The sequence below is a fragment of the Mastomys coucha genome, unplaced genomic scaffold (genome assembly GCF_008632895.1).
Source record: "Mastomys coucha isolate ucsf_1 unplaced genomic scaffold, UCSF_Mcou_1 pScaffold3, whole genome shotgun sequence".
Classification (NCBI taxonomy): domain Eukaryota; kingdom Metazoa; phylum Chordata; class Mammalia; order Rodentia; family Muridae; genus Mastomys; species Mastomys coucha.
Genome location: NW_022196909.1, coordinates 6,096,587 through 6,116,917, shown reverse-complemented (window position 1 = coordinate 6,116,917; position 20,331 = coordinate 6,096,587). Strand labels below are relative to the sequence as shown.

Sequence of the window (20,331 nt, the reverse complement as noted above, 5' to 3'; positions counted from 1 at the left end):
GGATTCCTAAGTCCACTTCTAATTGGGAATAAACAAGTTGTACTTTTAAACTAGAATCACTCCAAGGCAAACAAGCACATAAATGGGGTATGTAGTTCTTTAAGATACGCTGTTCCGATTCGGATGGTGCCAGATGTTATCAGGGTGTGTCGTGGGCATTGCCCGGCTGGGACACTTGAGTAGCCCAGCAGCCCTATTCATTGAGCTCCAGCCAGATCATGTGGTGTAGAGCCATGCAAGTAGGAGAAACAAACAGTCTTTTATCTTTCCGTGGTCTCCCTAGAGGCAGGCTCTGGTCAAATTCACATAGAATGATTGTATCATACCATTTCAGAAGCCGTGTAGCATTTCAGTGAGTGCAGTGGGAGCACAGAGCGCGGGAGTGGGTCTGCAGAGTGGGGGTGGGACGGTCACTGACATATGCTCAGAGCTGAGATTGGGATGGGAATCACACGTGTGGGAAAGCCCCGGCTCACTCTGTGAGTCAGTTTGGAGCTGCTCTCCAGGCACACTAAGGTGACCCCCGTTTTATTTGTACTGCAGATTTCTCTCATGTCAGAATACAGGCAGTGGTCACCTAGCTATCCTAATGCTTGGGGCAGAGTTTGCAACCAGAGAAAGGAGTCTTGTTCTAAAGTGACAGGATAAGAGGACCCACGTGACCCTATTCCAGACTCCTAGATCCTCTCTTCTGATGGTCATCTGAATATGAGGAAATTAAATCCATATAAAGTTACTTGTCATAGCGTCACAAGGAGAATATAAACTTAAAAGTAAAGTTTTATTTTCTACAATAAATGTTAACCATAACAAAACGAAAATGAACACACACAGATGTATAGTAAGATACATAGCCTAAATTTGATTAACAAATAACTATTGTAAGGAACTGTAAGAGCATAAAGGGCCTCAGGTTAGCCACCTTCAGAGTTAGTGTGCTGGGAAAAGAGCCGCTCTTCTCTCCCACTAGCAAGTGGTTCTCCAGGGCCACTTAAATATACATTAGGCTTTACTTGTTAAAATGTACCATGCTTCTGGGTAATAAGAGATTTTAATTGTAACATAGATATTTGTTCATCCTGCAGATCCCTCCATTAGTATCAAAGTTTATTCAAGTTTCACACTCCTATATTGCACTAATGAAGTAGGGGGCCTTTCCTACTTTTTAATATAAACTGAAAATGCATTGTTGTGATTCAGGATGAATAGGGTTAGAAACCTTAATTGGAAACATCTCTCCTGTGCTTTTGCTGGATTAACCAGGAGGCTTTGGGCAGTGGAGAAAGTGGCTTAAGCCAGTTTTACCTTAACGCCCAAGTTACAGGACATCTTTCTGAGAAGCTCCTGCTATCAGCCATCACGAACTCTCAGGAGTACGGAACAGAAGGGAACTCGCCTTCCTGTGAATTAGAGTCGCAGTGAGTCTTTGACACCCAGAGAGAGTTTAAAAGCCGTTGTCCCCAGCTGTCAGTTTTCTTGTCTGTATGGCTCTCCCTTTCTGCTCGTCACACCTTTCTACCCTGCCCTGCTTGGCAGTGTGCTCATAGACAGGAAAAAAAGCTCACCGTGGAGACATGAGAGTGAAACATGGACAGTTAGCACAACCCAGCTATCGGCAGCCACGTCAGCTGAACAAATTCTTGGCATAACTGGCTTGCAAGAACAGCTGCAGCACCGAGGCTTCCGAGCACAGTTTAGTTCACTCTGCGTGTCTGTTCTCAGAGCCATGCAAGGACTCGCTTTAAGCCACTGGGCTCTTTAAACAAATGGAACATTGATTGATAATGTTTTTCCACATTTCCTTTTTTAAGCTCCTGTTTTTATTAACCTTTGTTTTCCACCTTGTTGAAATGTGTCCACAGCATCAGGGCTTCTTCCACTTGGCCAGAGGAGAACCGGGATTGTTGGAGAGCTCTCAGGAGTGTTATTGCTGTATGGAATAGCCAGGAATTATTCTGGGTATTCTGAAGAGCTTGACTTTTAAATAAAATATTTAAATGCTTTCCAGAAATCCGCACCAGTGATGTAGGAGTAACAGGGTTGTCCAGGCTATATGAGAACGCTGCTTTTGCTGTGTAGGACAGGAAGAGGAATGAAGGCCCGGAAAGCTGAGCTACTGGCCAAAATTCTCATAGAAGTAATAGAACAGTGTAATATTCTGTTTTGTTTTTGCTGCTGTTGTTTGTGATTTAGATCTGAGGGGAAAATAGAACCTTATTCTAGCCTAAACTGTACATGTGCACATTGTGGAAATGCAGCAGGCAGGAAAGAAGGCTTGCCTTCATCTCGCCTCAGTCCTTCCGTGTTGCTAGGAACAGTTGCCCTGTTCTTCTTCTCTGGATATGTTCAGAACTCAGGTTGTCATGTGAGTGATCTCTGCAGAGAACACAAGCCTCACAATGAGACCCTTCTAGTTTGCTTGTTGTTCATTCATCATTGTGTCTGTGTTCCATGTCCGCACCGTGCAAGCGCCGGTCAGAGCATAACTTTTAGGAGTGGGTTTTCTTAATAAATCTTAAAAAAAAAAAAAAGATTATAAAAAGGGGAGGGGGGCTGGAGAGATGGCTCAGTGGGTAAGAGCACTGACTGCTCTTCTACAGGTCCTGAGTTCAAATCCTAGCAACCACGTGGTGGCTCACAACCATGCGTAATGAGATCTGACGTCGTCTTCTGGTGTGTCTGAAGACAGCTATAGCATACTTACATAAAATAATAAATAAATCTTTAAAAAAAAGATTATAAAAAATGGCATGCTTCTCTCTCTCTTCTCCTTCCTCTCCCTCCCCCTTCTCTCTTTCTTTCTTGATTTGTTTTTGAGATATTTTCTCTATGTTTTCCTGGCTGTCCTGCAACTCACTGTATCACTAACCCTGGCCTTGAACTCCTAGAGATGCCCATGTCCCCTCCCAAGTACTGGGATTAAATTTGTGCACCAGCATGCCTAGCTATGCTTAAATTTCCAGACTGTACCCAGGCACCATCTCTTTCTGAGGGAAGCAGCATCTACCGCCATTACCACTGCCCCTCACTGTTAGACGAGAGCTTTCAGGACAGAAAGGTCTCACTTTGCTCACAGGTTACAAGGTTTTATTCTACACTGGTTTTAAAATGTACTTAGGATAGATTTTCTGTTCTGTCAGGGTCATTTGTCTTTGTCTATGTGTGACGTGTTTTAATTATAACTTAGTTAAACAGATTCAGGCACTCATGCATTGAACAAATACAGAATGTCTGTTGTGTGCATCCAGCACCCCAGGTCTGGGGATATCCGGGTGAATGGATACGATGTCTCTAGTAGAGGGAGCTTTATGATAGCAAGGACATTCTGTGTGTCCTGTTAGAATTTAGAGGACTTGGGAAGCCTAGGAAATAGAACTTCTGCAGTCTGTCTTTAAAGCCAAAGGTCAAAAACTTTTAACCAACTTATTTTTTTTCCTTGTATAGTATATTAAAATTCTGAATGTTGAAATTTCAAAATCTTAGCCACTCTAGGATCCAAGCACCGTGTTTTCCTCCACGTATGTGAACTCTTTTCGAACTCTTCTAGTATTGCTCATTTCTCCCTGGTTACTATGTGAGTGGCCTCTTGCTGTGTTGCTGCATTTTTCAGTGGTGTCTGTGCCGTCTTTGCTTTTCTAGCTTTTCTAACCTTGCATTTATTTCCCTTCAGATCTCAACATATGCTGCAATTTGACTTTTCAGGTTAGTGCCAAAAATTGCCTCCTGCTATTTTCTCTTTTCTCTCTCTCTCCCCCCCCCTCTCTCTCTCCCTCCCCCCTCCCTTCCTTCCTTCCTTTCTTTCTTTTTCTTTTTCTTTTTTAGCTTAATGACATAGGCAGTATTTACCTGCATTCTCTTGCTTGAGAAGACTAAGAATCTTTTGTTTTGTTTTGTTTTGTTTTTCGAGACAGGGTTTCTCTGTGTAGCCCTGGCTGTCCTGGAACTCACTCTGTAGACCAGGCTGGCCTCGAACTCAGGAATCCGCCTGCCTCTGCCTCCCAAGTGCTGGGATTAAAGGCGTGCGCCACCACGCCCGGCGAGACTAAGAATCTTTATTCTGCCTCCTGTGACTTATTAATGGTGAAGTTGTGTATTCACAAAACATTCATCAAAATGTGTTGAGCATTCATCAAAATATTAAAAAAGAGCATTTTAAAAAATAAAAGAATGTACAGTATAGGAACTTGCTAGGAAGGGAAGGCGTGATTAATAAATGCGGAATCTAGAAAACATACTGCTTACAAATAGATTAAAGCAAGCCTTACAAATAGATTAAAGCATGGCTGAACAAGCTTGCTATCCTAGCACTTGGGAGGTGAAAACAGAGATCAGATACTAGCTAGGTTGGGCTATATCAGACTCTGACTTAAAAAAAAAAGTAAATATAAAAATTAAAACAGACCTGCTACTTTTAGCAAGGCAGAACAAGTTTGTCCTATGCCTCAAAATTGTGGCTGGCCAGAGTAAATATTTACAGCAATTTCTACAATAGTCTTTAGAAATGATGCATGGTTTGCTCTGCCATGATATTATCCCTAGGAAGTAGGCCCCATCCTCTAAATGATTTAAGATTTATAGTGAAAAAGGGAATCTATGTGTGTTTAAAACAATCTAATCTTAACTTAAAGTGAAGTACTGCAGGACTATAGCTTTGTTTAGCTTGAGTCGTCTGGTGTATTTAATATCAATATGGGGAAGGGTGGTGAAAACTGGATTTTGTTTACAGATGTAAACAGATGACTTCTGTGGAGAAGTTCTTACATATCAGGAAGTGGGGAAAAGGACCAGATAGGAGAGAATGGGTGTCCGCATCAGTAGGTCAGTCTCCTGTGAAGAAGGACCAGATATGGGAGAATGGGTGCCCACATCAGTAGGTCAGTCTCCTGTCTGTGAAGAAGGACCAGATATGGGAGGATGGGTGTTCACATCAGTAGGTCAGTCTCCTGTGTGTGAAGAAGGACCAGATACAGGAGGATGGGTGTTCACATCAGTAGGTCAGTCTCCTGTGAAGAAGGACCAGATACGGGAGGATGGGTGTCCGCATCAGTAGGTCATTCTCCTATGTGCTGTTGTAGAGCCCTGCCCAGCACATGCCTGGCACAATTTTTTTTAAATAGATTTCAGGTCGAGCTTATGTACTTTATATATTTTTTTTTTTTTTTGGTTTTTCGAGACAGGGTTTCTCTGTGTTGCCCTGGCTGTCCTGGAACTCACTCTGTAGACCAGGCTGGCCTCGAACTCAGAAATCGGCCTGCCTCTGCCTCCCAAGTGCTGGGATTAAAGGCGTGCGCCACCACCGCCCGGCTTGTACTTTATATTTTAATAATTATCTTCATCTTGTAGAGAAAAAATATTAGTAAGATTTAGATTAGTTCCAAATTTAGAGCATTTAGATTTACAAATGGGGCCAGCAAGATGGCTCAGAGAGTAAAGGTGCTTGCCTTGTAAACCTTGTGACCTGAGTTCAATTCCCAAACCACACATAAGGGTGGAGAGAGTGAAGTGACTTCCAAATAGTACTACTATGACTATGACTTCCACGTGTGTGCTGTAGCACATGCACTTACCCACATATAATGCACACACAACAACAATAACAATGAGTGCATTTCTTTTTAAAGATATATCCATGGGTGGTAAGAGGCATACAGTCTTGCTCAAGCAAAATCCATCCCTAGGCCTTGCACCGTTTCCCAGCTGCTTCCAGTAGAACCAACCAGGGTGACCACACACAGCCCAGCAACCAGGCTGCGATGTCTGGGCTCCTCGTGGCCCAAGCATACAAGCATACGGTTTAAGATGCTGGCATGACGCCAGGTGCATTGGCACACACTAGCAATTCCAGCATTTAAGAGGTTAAGGCATGACGCCAGGTGCATTGGCACACACCAGCAATTCTAGCATTTAAGAGGTTAAGGCTTGTGTGTGTGTGTGTGTGTGTGTGTGTGTGTGTGTGTGTGTGCGTGAGTGCGTGTGCGTGTGTGCATGTGTGTGTGTGTGTGGCCAGTTCCAGGCCACATAGTAAAACCTTTAAAAATCTTAAAAAAACAAAAACCTCATAAGCCCCCAAATAACAAACTGCTATTTTGATTGGATTTGTGATTCTTTCTAATATCTTCAGTATAAATCTAGGGTGTCAGCCTCCTTGATCAGTTCTTTGTTTATGTGAGCACATGGCTGGCTGTCTTTATAAAGCTCCTGCCTTCAGGGCTTTTCACAAATCCCGTCTTTGTCCTTACTGGTTTTTCCTCAGAGGAAAACTGTTAGCTAGATGTTGATTCCTTAAGCACAACGGTGTCTCTTGGGGTCCACTTTCTCCACTCGTCAGCCCCAGGCCCTTCTCTGACCCTGGGGTTAGAATTGCCCAGGACTAGGGATCACATAATGTCTTGACCCCCCTCTTCTTCCGGAGACTAGGCTCTGCATCACTTTCACCTTCACAGGTATCCTGTATCCTATATCCTGCTTCCCTTTCTCTTTAATCTGCACACACTGGAATGTTCTCTTGGTGTTGAGACAGGGTCTTGTATATCTCAACCTGGTAAAGTTATTGTTTGGTTATAAGCTATGACATATATGAAACTTGATGGCATCATGCTTAATGAAATAAGGCAGACTGAAAAGGACAAATGCTCTCCATGTACATGAAGTGCCTACAGTAGTCAATTCATATTTAGGAGACAAAGAATAGTAACGTGTAGAGCAGGGAGAGGGCCGTAGGAAGGTAAGAGCTAGAGGTCCATTTGGGGAAAAAACTCTAGAAAGCAGCTAATGACGGCACATGTCTGTACTCTCAGCACGTGGGGAGCTGGGGAAGGAGGACCACAAATTCAAAGCCAGCCTTTGATACAGAGTGACACTCCAAACAAGCCAAATTGCATCAAACTTTAGCCAACAACAACAATAACAAAACAAAACAAAACCCCAGCTTACTAACTGGGTTAACTAACTTCCAAATCAGGAAAGCCTTAACTAGATAATATTTTAATAACTAACAGTATTTATGAAGCTCTTGTCATTCAAGGAGAAATAGAACTAATTTGAAGGATTTATATGATAATCTGGCTTATTGATATCATTGCCAGGAACACTAGATAAGGAAAGTTGTTATTGCCTTAGGAACTCTAATGAGCTCTAATTTCATCCTTTCTGAGTTTAGCAAGAGGTCTGTCTTTTTTTTTTTTTTTTTTTTTTTTTTTTTTTTTTTTTTTTTTTTTTTTTTTTGGTTTTTCAAGACAAGGTTTCTCTGTGTAGCCCGGGCTATCCTGGAACTCACTCTGTAGACCAGGCTAGCCTCAAACTCAGAAATCCACCTGCCTCTGCCTCCCAAACGCTGGGATTAAAGGCGTGCGCCACCACCGCCCGGCAAGAAGTCTGTCTTAAACTTAAATTTCCAGATGCTAAGTTCAGCTGGCTTCTGTTGCATTTGTTCACTTTGGACTATTTTTTCCAAGTTTGTGTGAATCTGCTATTGATGAAAGGTCCTATAACCATACCAGTTGATTTACTTAGCTAGTAGAAGACCTTTATCAGCAGGTAATAAGAATAAATTGAAAGAGCATATTCCTCTCCTCTCTCTTAATAAATGTGAAACATGGAAACTTGATTCCCCTCACCAAGCCTAGCTCACCCCCACATTCCTATCTATGAAGTCTCTGCAGCTGTTTTGTGTTCTCGGACTGCTCCTGCTCCTAGCCTGGCTGTCCTCTGTGGCTGAGCCCAGTGCCATCCTGATAGTCACAGATTGACCCTGAATTCACACCTCGTTGTGTTCCTGTGCACTACCTAAGGCCTGGGAATCCTAGAGTGGACTCTGACGTGCTGAGAAAGGATGCCAAAGAAGCAGCCTTCAGAATCAAAAGCAGAGGTAGTAAGCTAGACGCCCTCCTTATTCACAAAGAACCAGAAGTAACAGTGGGGGTATTTGTCCTCTGAGACAGCCTGCATGACTCAGGCTGCGATAAAGCTCCACATCCCACTGCCTGAGCCTCCGAGGACAGGGGCTGCATACAGTGTGAGCGACCATACCAGCCTGGAGTGTTGGTTTCTGTTTGGTAACTTTCAAAATGCCTGGCATAAACAGTGGCTGAGTAAACAATATCAACTCACTTAAAAACCCCAGCCTTCTTTTCTTTCTTTTTTTTTTTATTAGATATTTTCTTTATTTACATGTAAATTTCTCCATTCCCAGTTTCCCCTCCAAAAAACAAAGAAACAAACAAAAACAAACCCCTGTTGCCTCCCCCCTCCCCATGCCTGCCACCCCACCCTCTCCCACTTATTGACCCTGGCATTCCCCTACACTGGGGCACAGAACCTTCACAGGGCCGAGCTCCTCTCCTCCTATTGATGATCAAATTGCAATCCTCTATTATACACATTCTGCCAGAACAATCAGACCCACCATGTGCAGTCCTTGGTTGGTGGTTGAGACCCTGGGAGCTCTGAGGGCACAAGTTAGTTCATGGTTGTTCATCCTAAGGGGCTGCAAACGCCTCAGCTCCATTGGTCCTTTCTCTAACTCCTTCACTGGGGACCCTGTACTCAGATCAATGGATGGCTGTGAGCCTCTACATCTGTATTATTCAGGTACTGTCAGAGCCTCTCAGGAGAAAGCTATATTTAGGCTGGCTTGCCCTTCCTTCGGTCTCTGCTCCATAGTTAATCTCTGCAACTCCTTCCTTGGGTATTTGGTTTCCCCTTTTAAGAAGGAGTGCACTGTCCACCTTGGTCTTCCTTCTTCTTGAGTTCCTTGTGGTTTGTGGGTTGTTCTTCCTGTATTCCAACCTTCTGGGCTCCCAGCCTTCTTTTCTATTGTAAGATAAAGTCCCCTTTAAAACTCTAAAATTCAAGATCATTTAAATCCAAGGCTATCATTTTCCTGCAGTGCTGGAGATGGACCCTCAGGCATTTTGAGTGCTAAGTAGTCAAGCTACCCCTTCAAGTAAAATTAAAGGCATCTAAAACTGGCACCTAAATCCAAACTGGGTTTGGTTAATTATTCAACCAGAAATTCTAAATTTTACTAAATCTTGATATTATCTAAGTGATGCTATCAGAGAAATATATTTGTGTATATAAGTATATACAGTCTTTTTACTCACAGTAAATTACTTTTTTAAAGACAAACAGGGAAAAGTAGCAAATGCTTTTAGAAAAATGTTTAGTTAGAAAATGTTTTCAAAATTGGATTTAAAAAAAAAACCCTCTTCTTTTCTACCCATGCAGTAGTAATCTATTAAGTAATCCATTAAGTGATTTTTATTCCAGAAAGCTTTTTTCCCCCGGTTGTTTTTCCTGTCTTAATGGTGCTGTGCCATTATCAATACCATGGAAACCCACTTTAATGAAATGGAAAGAGTGGTTGTTTAAAAAACAAACAGAATCAGCAGAGATGCCTTCTGGAGTCCTGGCAGGCCAAAGGTCAGCTTCCATCCCAGGCTGCTGCTGAGGAAGCAGAAGCCACTCAGAATCTGAAAACAGCTCCCAGGCAACCTAAAGATGTTAGTCCTTAAAGCGGCAGTAAGCAAAGACGGGTTGGGTTTCCCTCTCAGCATATCTGTGTGTTGATCTCAAAGTACAGCTGGTCCGATTTAATAGACCAAAATGACATTTTGTGGCTTATCAGATCCTTTGCTCTCCTACTCTGTCCATAAAGTTCTAGTTCAGTGTTTTGGTATAAGAGGCTTAATTTTATCAGAATACAGCTAATTGCAGCCTGCCTTTGTAACCACTTCCCATGGCTAGTGAAGCCAGTATGGAGTGCTCTTACCAAACTTCCTTCTAATTTACCTCTAAATTTCCTCTTTTAAAAACCAAAAACAAAGATAGAGAAAACAAATTTGTAAAAAGAAACACTAAGTGTGTTCCATTCGGATTTCTGACAATCCAGCTTTGAAGCCAAAGGGTAGCTTCAAGTTTGGCTTTGTGACTAATTCTGAGATTAACTATTAACGACTCTTAGCACGGCTTCTACTCCCTTTCAGAGGTACAAGTTTGCTTTGCTTTGTTTTTTAAAGGGGCCAGCTCTTTTCTTTGATTTTAGCTGTTAAAGAATTAGTGCTGGCTGTACTCCTGAACGCGGGAGGCAGAAGAATTTGAAATTGGACCATACAGTAGACACATGCCTCCTCTCCATGCAACATTCAGTTAAAAAGAAAATGTATTTAAACTGCACAGTCTTCTAGAATTATGGGATAGTTTGTTTTGTTTTTAACATTTTAGATGGAGATACACATACTTTTTACTTTTAAATTTATTTATCTGTTAGGCTCACCTATATTCTGTGTATGAATATTTTTCTTGCATGTACGTCTGTATACCACTTGTATACCTGGTGCTGAGAGGTCAGAAGAAGGCATCAAAAAATCCCCGGGACTGAAGTTACTGATGGTTGTGAGCCACCATATGGATGCTAGGGACTGAACCCAGGTTCTCTGCAAGAGCAAATACTCCTCTTAACCCCTGAGCCATCTCTTCAGCCCCGTATTCTAGGTTTTTAATACCAGGACTAAACCCATAGCTTGCCTGAAACTGAGTAGACAAAGGTGGCCTTGAAGTTGTGGCAATTATCCTGCCACTGTCTCTCCCCAGTACTGAGATACAGGGGTGTACCACCATGCCCATCAAGAAGAGTATATTTTTAGAAATTACCCTCAACCACATGCAGACAAGGAGCAGTAGGCTCACACGACTGGTCTCTGGTGTAGAAGCAGTGAGGAGACATACAATCCCTTCTAGGAAGTAGGGAGTTGAAGTCAGTTGAATTCCAGAGTCACCCAGATATTTCAAAGCATTCAGTAGCCCAGTTTTAGATGGGCCATGTAAACCAGAGATACGGCTTTTCTTGCCCCACAAAGAATTTATTCTAGAAATTAAGCAAATGTACATGCTTACCTGTTCTTTCCGGCTTGATGATGTACATCTCAGGAGCAAGGACAGATAGATGACTAAGAAATCAAAATTGCCACAAACCTGGCAAGCCGTGACAAATGGTGACCAGAATCTTGTCATCCTTCCAGGAACCACAATGAGCAGTGACAGCTGTAGATGACAGAAATTGGAGGACTTGGGGTTTTAGGGGCTTTGTCCTTTTGTTGTGGTTTTCAAAGGCTACTCTTCTCTCACCACCTGCAGTGTCCTCTGGAGCTGCTCTTGTGGTGGCAGCCCTCCCCATGCTGCCTTTGCTAACACGTCATAGTGAGCTTGTCACTTGTGGCTTCAAGTCACTGTCCAGATTGTTTTTGTTTTTTCTCCTGTTTTGAAAGGTTACAGTAATTTCATTCTTTATTCTTCAACAACGTATAGTCTAACTTATATACACTAAAATTCCATCACATTCTTTGTGTGACTTGCTATACAAACATTATATGGTGGATTGTGGGTAAAAGGCAATTATGTCCTAGCTGGTAATCCTGTTTCCTAGCCAGATAACAAACGCGGAAAGACCTTTCTGACCTAAGGCATCTGTGGTTTGCAGGTGCAACTACTGGGTCCTGCCGTGGCACCGCTGGGTTGAGCAGTGGCTATCCAGGTCCTGCCGTGGCACCGCTGGGTTGAGCAGTGGCTATCCAGGTCCTGCCGTGGCACCGCTGGGTTGAGCAGTGGCTATCCATTTAGTTTTCTTTCATGCCTGAGAGCCAATGGACTCTGCTATGCTTTCTCAGAGCGAGATGCCTTCGTCCCCATGTATCTTGAACTGTGACTCCCCTGTTGGAGAGGTGAAGGGAGGGCTGCCAGAGAGGCTAATCTAGGGTGGTGACTGATTTTCATAAGCTGCGTCTTGAAAAAAATGGGATCGATTTTGCCTTCAGTTGTCTGATCAGAAAAAATGCCATTGATTCTAACAAGGACCCACTGTTTAGTCACGTTGAAGATGGTTAGGGGAAAGGTGAACTGAAGCGCTTGGTCTTGTGGCTCATGGCTATAGAAGGACTACACATTCTATGAGGTGAGTTCTTGGTCATCTTTGGCTATTAAGACAGTAGAAAGTCTTACACAGTGTAAAGCCAGCGTCGGTGGTCAGCAAAAGCTGTTGTTACATGGATGATGGGAAATGTTTGACAAGCAAGTGATGCTCAGGATGTTGCCAGAGGAGTTTAGTTCCATGTTAAAAAACTGGACATCTAAATAAAAGACGGATGCTTCTGCTGTGAAGATTCACATGCGTTCAGATAAAGTCTAAAGCTTAAGCCCAGTGTGGATCAGCTCAGCTGGGAAATGTGCTTGCCCCCATGCCTGATGAGCTGAGCTCCACCCCCAGAGCCCATGTGATGGAAGGAGAGAACTCACTATTGAAAGTTGTCCTCTGACATCCACACGTGTGCTGTGGTGTGTGTGCACCCATCCCTCCCACCACATACATACTCACTGTAAATGATGGGTATTTTGTTGTTGTTGTTTAAGCCAAGCATGGAAAGTTTGAGGCCAGTGTATACCACATAGTGAGACCCCTTTTCAGGAAGATGACTTACTCATTGTTGTTATAAATTAGACTACCTCTCCCACGGAATGCCCCTTGCCCCAGTAAAGTTTAAACAACTGATCCCAAAATAATATCTCCTGAGTAAATACTAAGCTCTAGTATAGCTTTCTGTTTGCTTTATAACCGAGTTAGCTGAGTATGAAAGTATTTGTTCTATACTTCTCTGTCTCTGACACATGAGTATTAGAAATACCAGTTTGGCCCTATGCCCTGCTTCCTGTTAAACAGAGCACATGATAGTATCCAGAGGATGAGAATAGGCAGTGGCCATCCTAGAGGCTCAGCAAACCTACTTGGTACTGGTACTTGAGAGAGGAAGGACACCGACCTGGCACCACAGAGCGTATCTGGTACACCCCTCACCTGATAACCAAACTTACTTCTAGTTTGAAGTTTTGGAGGGGCATGTAGAGAAGAAATTTTAGAAGCTGACATCCTATTTTCATTTACGTAATACTGACACAAATTTGATGTAGTAGTGTCCTTTATCATTAAAGAACTAAGTTTCTAATTAAGGCAAAATTGTAATTTATTAAATTTAATAAATATAATAACATATAAAATAAAATATATACTATATTAAATTAAATAAAACTATTAAAATTATTAGTATATGTTCATTGTACAAAATAGTGGGTTTCATAACTGATCATGAATGTATTTTGTATACTTCTAACATTCACACTCACGTTACCTAGCCTCTTTCAAAAGAATCTTAAATATCTTACCTTATTATTTCTTATAAATAGATTGGGGGAAAGGTAAAAAACTCAGAGTGATGGGAATTTATTAGGTTCCTACTTCTCATGTTTAGTCTCATGAGTATAAGCCAACCTCTATGAAAGCTGTAATAAGGGCAGGCTGGCCAGATGAGTACCCACTTAGCATATGGAGCCTCTGGCTCGCTCCTTGGCAGCATGGGGTGGAGAAGGTGCAGACATGGTGGGTGCTTTGTAATTGTCCCTGAGGAAACCCCATCATAGCACATCTGTCTTGCACTGGACTGTTTTCCTCCAGAATGAGATCCTTGTTCAGCTTTGCAAGTTCCTGGTCCCTTCATGTCTGTCATGTCACGTGCTTGCAACAGCAAGGGAATTCTTCAATAATGCAATTCAAAGCACTGTGTAATTTAAATTAGAAAAGTTTAAGTTAGCTATAGTAAAAAAAAAGTAGAAAAGAAATGAAATTAGACGTTTTGATATTTTATGTAACCGTACAGCTGAAGCATTGTCTTAACAGGCACTCAATATTAGGCTATTTTGTGTGACTTGTGCTTCTCGGCCTGCTTGTCTTCAGCATGTCCCAGCTTAGCCTTGTCCTGTTTTAGTGCTCCTCACTGTGAAAGGATGGTCTACAGGGGCAGTTGGAGGCGAGGCTACAGTAGCAAAGTAGGGGTCATTGTCAAGTGAGGGAGTCTGACTGTAGTCTAAAGGCTGGAATCCCAAGGGCAAAGTAAGCCTAGAAGTGACCTTTCCATTGTGAGTTAGGAGATTAAGGAATGGGGCTCAAGCGAGAGGTTGCTAGAGTGTGAAGGAGGGACTGGAACCTGAACCCTGGGGACAGGCCAAAGCAAGTGTGAGTCACTTAGCCAGAAGGCCACTACCATTTGGTGGCACTCTGATCTGAAGAGAGGAGCTGGAGTAATCTAAGATTCCTTTTTTATTGGGTTTTTACTGCTCTCAGTGAGCCGATAACATTGTTAATCAAAATGCAAGAGAGCAACAACTTGTCAGGGGTGGGTGAACTTAGTATGAGCTATGCTGACCTTGAGGTGTCGCTGAAATAGGCCATAGGTAATCCTAGTATAACATGGAAAAGAGTGCCCAGAGACTTTAACAAGGCTGTGTAGAAACACATTGGAAGCTGGAGATGTCAAGCAGAGTGTTAAGCAATAGCCCGAGGGGAGGGCACAGTGGAGGGGGAGAACTGACAGCTCTTTCCTAGGGAGCTGGACCTGGCTGAGACGGAGGCTGAGATCAAAGCTGCCAATGCAGATCTCAGCCAAGCACTGTTGGGCTTGTAGCATTGGGTCTCACAGTGTTCTCAGTTAAAGTTAGGTGCTAACATTTCTACACAAGACCCACGTTGTATATTTCTAATACATTTTAATTTTTTTTTTTTTAATAAAAACTCTTCTGGGAGGAAGAATCAACAATGTGGGTAGTAATGTCCCTGGAAGTGTGCCTTTCTCTACATACATCTGCTTCATTTGTCACAGACTCAGTAGGCATTTGATCAGGAGCTAATGATCATACAAAGATAGCTCAGTGACAGATTACAGAGAGCTTTGACCAGCAGATAGAGTATAGGATGTAGGCTGTAACATGCAATTTTTGAAGACAGAATTGGTGAGATTAAAGCCCTATTTAGGAGGATTATTCTGAAGCAGTGTGAAAACAGAGAAATTTAAAAATTACCAATTTTTATTTTTGTAATTCAAAATTTTAATTATTGTTATATATATGGGTGTTTTGCCTGCATGTATCTCTTTGTGCTGTGTGTGTACCTACAGGGGTCGGAAGAAGGTGTCAGTCACCTGGGACGAGAGTTAGACAAAGCTGTGAGCTACCACGTGGCTGCTGGAAATTGAACCCAGGTCCTCTGGAAGAGCAGGCAGTGCTCTTAACTGCTGAGTCATCTCTCTAGCCCCATTATTTATATGAATATACTGCAGCTGTTTTCAGACACATACTAGAAGAGGGCATCGGATCCCATTACAGATGGTTGTGAGCCACCGTGTTTGCCAGGAATTGAACTCAGGACCTCTGACAGAGCAGTCCGTGCTCTTAACTGAAGAGAAATGAGATATCCCACTTCCTCACTGCCACATTAGTTACTCTGGCTGTTGAGCTTGGTAGTAAGTTTGCTTGCAGTCTCCTAGAACTCCAGTGGATGCTTAGCATGTAAGGGACAATGAATGCTAGGGTCAATATGGAAAAGTCAAACAAAATATGCTTCCTGGCTATCTATGGCACTGAGGTCACCATAGACACTGGTTTACTAGGCCGTTTTGAGGAGAGAACGACCCTTTATTCCCCTCCCCCATCTTCTACTCCCGCACAGCCAATATCCAAAAGATCCTGTGTAAAAAGGATGGTCAGAATTAATCTGTTCATTAGCTGTATGCCAGCCACTCCTCCAAGGTGGTGTTAGTGTTGGCTAAGCATAGGGTTTTGCATATGCTCTGCAGGTGCTTGAGCCCGTCCTAACTCCTAAGTTCTCTACGGATATGCTTTACTTGATCCTTATAACCAGCCTTGAAGTAGATCCTGTTGCTGTTTCCATGTTGTAGACACACTGAGATCCTAAAACTCAGCCATGGGGCTCACTGAGCTAGGAGCACTACTTAGACCTAGCAGTCGAAGAGATTTGACCACTACAAATTGTGTGTCTGTATTTACTGGCATGGCACACAGAACTTATACTTCCATGTGTGAAGCTCTGGTAGGACACATTGCAAGGGCATCAGTTTTGTTCTGGTTCCCAGAAGAAACAAAACTCCACAGATGACCTTTAGCCATTTACCAGGGGGTAGGTAATATTGCAGGTCTCCAGTCTCCTTTGGACACTGGCTCGTTGTTAGTGTGTGCTGATCTGTTTACTAAAAATAATAATTATAGTAGTAACTCATCTTTTGAAATTTTGGTCTTCCGAGTCAAGGTCTTGCTGCATGATCCAAGCTGCCCCGGATTGTACTATGCAACCTTGCATTCTTAGTCCTTCCCAGTCTGCCAAGGGCTAGGATTCCAGTGTGTGCCACCACCCTCAGAAAACTCATTCCTTTTGTGCAAGCTAAATCGTGATAGATTTTCTTGATATGTTTTTCTAGATCACAGAATTATCACAGGAGCTGCTTTTAGATACTTTAATTTTGAAGGGGTTGGAGTAGAATCGTAGAAGGAAGCAAACCGCATTTGATTAATGATGCCTCCAGTCGTGTGAGGTTGCCTTAGAAGGAAGCAAACCGCATTTGATTAATGATGCCTCCAGTCGTGTGAGGTTGCCTTACCATACTCAGGGTAGCTTCCTTTTTCTTCACCTACAGATGAACCATGCAAAGAAAAGGTTTCAAGATGTAAACAACAAGGAGGTGCTTTTTATGTGCATTGGCATCACTTCAGGAGTTGGACGGCTTCTCTTTGGCCGCATCGCAGACTATTTGCCTGGTGTGAAGAAGGTCTATTTGCAGGTACTGTCTGGACTCTCCTTCCCCTATAGATGGAGGTTTGCCTGCGGGTCCTCTCTGGACTCTCCTTCCCCTATAGATGGAGGTTTGCCTGAAGGTCCTCTCTGGACTCTCCTTCCCCTATAGATGGAGGTTTGCCTGCGGGTCCTCTCTGGACTCTCCTTCCCCTATAGATGGAGGTTTGCTGCAGGTCCTCTCAGGGCTCTCCTTCCCCTATAGATGGAGGTTTGCCTGTGGGTCCTCTCTGGACTCTCCTTCCCCTATAGATGGAGGTTTGCCTGCGGGTCCTCTCTGGACTCTCCTTCCCCTATAGATGGAGGTTTGCCTGCGGGTCCTCTCAGGGCTCTCCTGTAGTAGACTTTGTTCCTTGCACCTAGTGGTATACTTAATATACCTATGTGCTGTAAAGATGTTAAATGGACTATAGAATAGAACTTCTGCAGACAGGTATTCTTTTCTTGTTTTCTTTTTTGTTTGTTGAGACAGGGTTTCTCTGTGTAGCTCTGGCTGTCCTTGAACTCACTTGTAAACCGTGCTGGCCTTGAACTCAGATCTGTTCTGCCTTCTAAGTGCTACATTTAAGAGCTTGCTACTGTTACCAGCTTGCAGATGGATTTTCAAGGACAAAGTAATCAAATTTCCTGCTAGGTGTTATGGAATGTACTTAAACAGATCCAAATTCCAAGATTATTGATGGTCAGCTTGCAGTTGATGTGAGTCTTTCTTAACAGAACTCCGCATCTTGCTAGATACTGCAGAGCTCAGCACATTCTGTGACCCTGGTTAGTAGTCAAAGGTCTTAGGGGACATGATAGTACAGTATTAACAGCTCAGTGAGACAGCAACTCCCTGGGATAGATCTGAATCACTAGTGAAGGTCTAAAGAGGATAAAGACATGAGAGCTACTTAAAGAGCCGGATGTAACTTAGTCGCAGAGCTTACCTTCCGGGCACACAGCCCTGGTTTGCTCCCCAGCGTCACAGAAGAGTGGCTTTCTATAAGTAAATAGACAGCTAGGAAGAGAGAGACAGAGATAAGGAAGAGAAGAAAAGAATGTCCTAAGCAGGGAAAACACGGGGTCCGTACATGTGTGTGTATGTGTGCCTGGGAAGCTGGGAAAACACGGGGTCCGTACATGTGTGTGTATGTGTGCCTGGGAAGCTGGGAAAACACAGGGTCCGTACATGTGTGTATATGTGTGCCTGGGAAGCTGGGAAAACACGGGGTCCGTACATGTGTGTGTATGTGTGCCTGGGAAGCTGGGAAAACACGGGGTCTGTACATGTGTGTGTATGTGTGCCTGGGAAGCTGGATGCTTGAAAGGCATAAAGGAAGAATGGTAAGGGATATGGCTGGAGGAAGGCCAGGTTGGAAAGACATTTATGGGCATGAAAGGTGATGAAGAGGAGCATGGACAAGAAGATCAACAAAGTTCAAGGCCAGCCTGCTCTACATAGCAAGTTCCAAGCCAGCTAGAGCTACACAGCAAAACCTCACTTCTAAACACATAGCCAAACAAACAAAAATGAATGAGGATGAATGTTATTTGTCAGTCACTGCAGAGTCTTAAGGCAGGTACTGACATGAGCCGTGTTTTATGAAGATCAATCTGGAAATTGGGAAGAAAAGAATGCAGTGGAGAATGGAGCAGGGGTTCAGAGTTACAAAAGGTCACGTGTTGAATGGTTCCATTGATCTAAAATGTCTAGAATAGGCAGATCATTAAGAAGGTAAATACAGGCCGGGCATCAGTGGTGCACACCTTTAATCCCAGCACTTGGGAGGCAGAGGCAGGCAGATTTCTGAGTTTGAGGCCATGATGGGGTCTAGATAGGAAAAAAACCAAGGGAAAGTCATTGGGATCAAGCAGTAAATCAAAGATACAGAGAGCAGGTGCCCAATGGAGCCGTGTATGCTCTCTACGGGGGTAGGCGCCTGAGGTCTGTCACTTGGCTAGTGCATAGGTGGTTTCATCATCCTGTGAAACTAGTAATTCAGTAAATCAAAGGAAGACAACCTTTTTGGTTTTGCCACATTGGGTATGGCCAGCAGCCAGGCTGAGCTTGGAGCTCACGGGTAAAGGCACTGTGGGCCTTGAGCATCTTGGGCCAGGAACTGAGATGAAATGGCCAGCTTGGTAAGAAACATAGGGAATCGAGTGCTCCTAGGGACACCAGTGGCCAGCAACACCAGGAACTAGTGAAGTGACTGACGTAAGAGGCCACTGAAGGCCACCTGATGAGTACATGGGGATGTAGGGGACTATATCCAAAGGACAGTAAAGGAGAGCCAGAAAGAGATGAGTGGTGTGAGCCGTCTCCTAGAAGGTCCAATCTGGGAAGAGGAAAGTCCATGGAATGGGTGTGTATTACAGATAAAGTAACTCCCGTTAGTCAGCTACAATAACGACTTGTACATGTATAAGTAGTTACATTACTCACACTGCGATGAACTAGATGATGAACTGAGTGTTCCACGGGCACCATCTCCAGTCCTTGCCCCAGCCCTTGAAGGAAGTCATAGTCCTTTGCTTCCACTTACAGATATGAACACTTGGAAACAGAGTCTGCCTTGCTGTGGGTCCAAGCAGTCACGGGCCCGCATCTGTTACACAGCTAGGAGGAAGTACAGACAGCAGCTGCAGTCCGCCTCCTCCCACCAGTGCTGGGAGTAAGATCGAGGCCTCATTCATGCTTATGTACTCTTTTTTTTTTTAAAGATTTATTTATTTATTATATGTAAATACACTGTAGCTGTCTTCAGACACTCCAGAAGAGGGTGTCAGATCTCATTATGGGTGGTTGTGAGCCACCATGTGGTTGCCGGGATTTGAACTCATAACCTTCCGAAGAGCAGTCGGTGCCCTTCCCCGCTGAGCCATCTCACCAGCCCACTTTTGTACTCTTATAAAATGTAGAGCCAAGTTGGGCAATAGTGATGCAGGCCTCAAGTCCAGCACTTGGGAGGTAGATGCAGGCAGGTCTCCAAGTTCAAGGCCGGCTTGGTCTATGTAGTAAGTTCTAGGACAGCCAGGGCTGTGTAGAGAGACCCTGTCTCAAAAGGGAGGAGCTTTGAAATAGCTCCATGAGTACAGCTGTGGGCCTCAAGCCTGATGGCCTGAGACCGATGCCCGATTTTAGGGAAATGAAGAATGAAGAGCTGTACTCTACCTAGGTGCCCTCTGATCTGCACATGTGCTCTGGGGCGGTGTACCACCCAACCCTACACACACTGGGCACAGCAGCTCACACCTGTAGTCCAGTTCTTATGAGGCCAGCCTGGGCTTCAGACGGAGACTCTGTCTCAAGTACTGTAGAAGTATTTATTTATAGCTGTTCCACCCTTTATAATAGTTCATTGTAGCTAACTTAACCAGCATTTCGCTGAGCAGTTAGGCTTGTTTTCTAATATCAAGACGCCCTCTTCTGGACATCTGTTGTACTGAAGACTTTCAGCTTTCATTTTGTAAAAATAATTCTGAATTCTTCCTGTGCTCTTTGACGTTAGCCCAGGTAGAGTGGCACAAACAGCAGAGACAGGGTCCCAAGGCTCCTAGAATAGGCTCGTAGCTGGTCCCTAGGTCCTAGAACAGGCTCGTAGCTGGGAAAAGCTAGATGGTTGTGGGCCTAGCAAGGGAGACTGGCATGGAGGAAGGTGGGA

General features: G+C 43.7%; 1 protein-coding gene across 1 annotated transcript in view; it reads left to right on the top strand.

Moving 5' to 3' along the window:
* Positions 1-20,331, top strand: part of Slc16a10 (solute carrier family 16 member 10) — a 106,830-nt gene that overhangs the window by 77,840 nt on the left and 8,659 nt on the right. Inside the window, exon 4 of the mRNA XM_031346651.1 lies at positions 16,530-16,673. Within this exon, the coding sequence (XP_031202511.1) occupies positions 16,530-16,673 (144 nt within the window). The remainder of the gene's footprint in view (positions 1-16,529; positions 16,674-20,331) is intronic.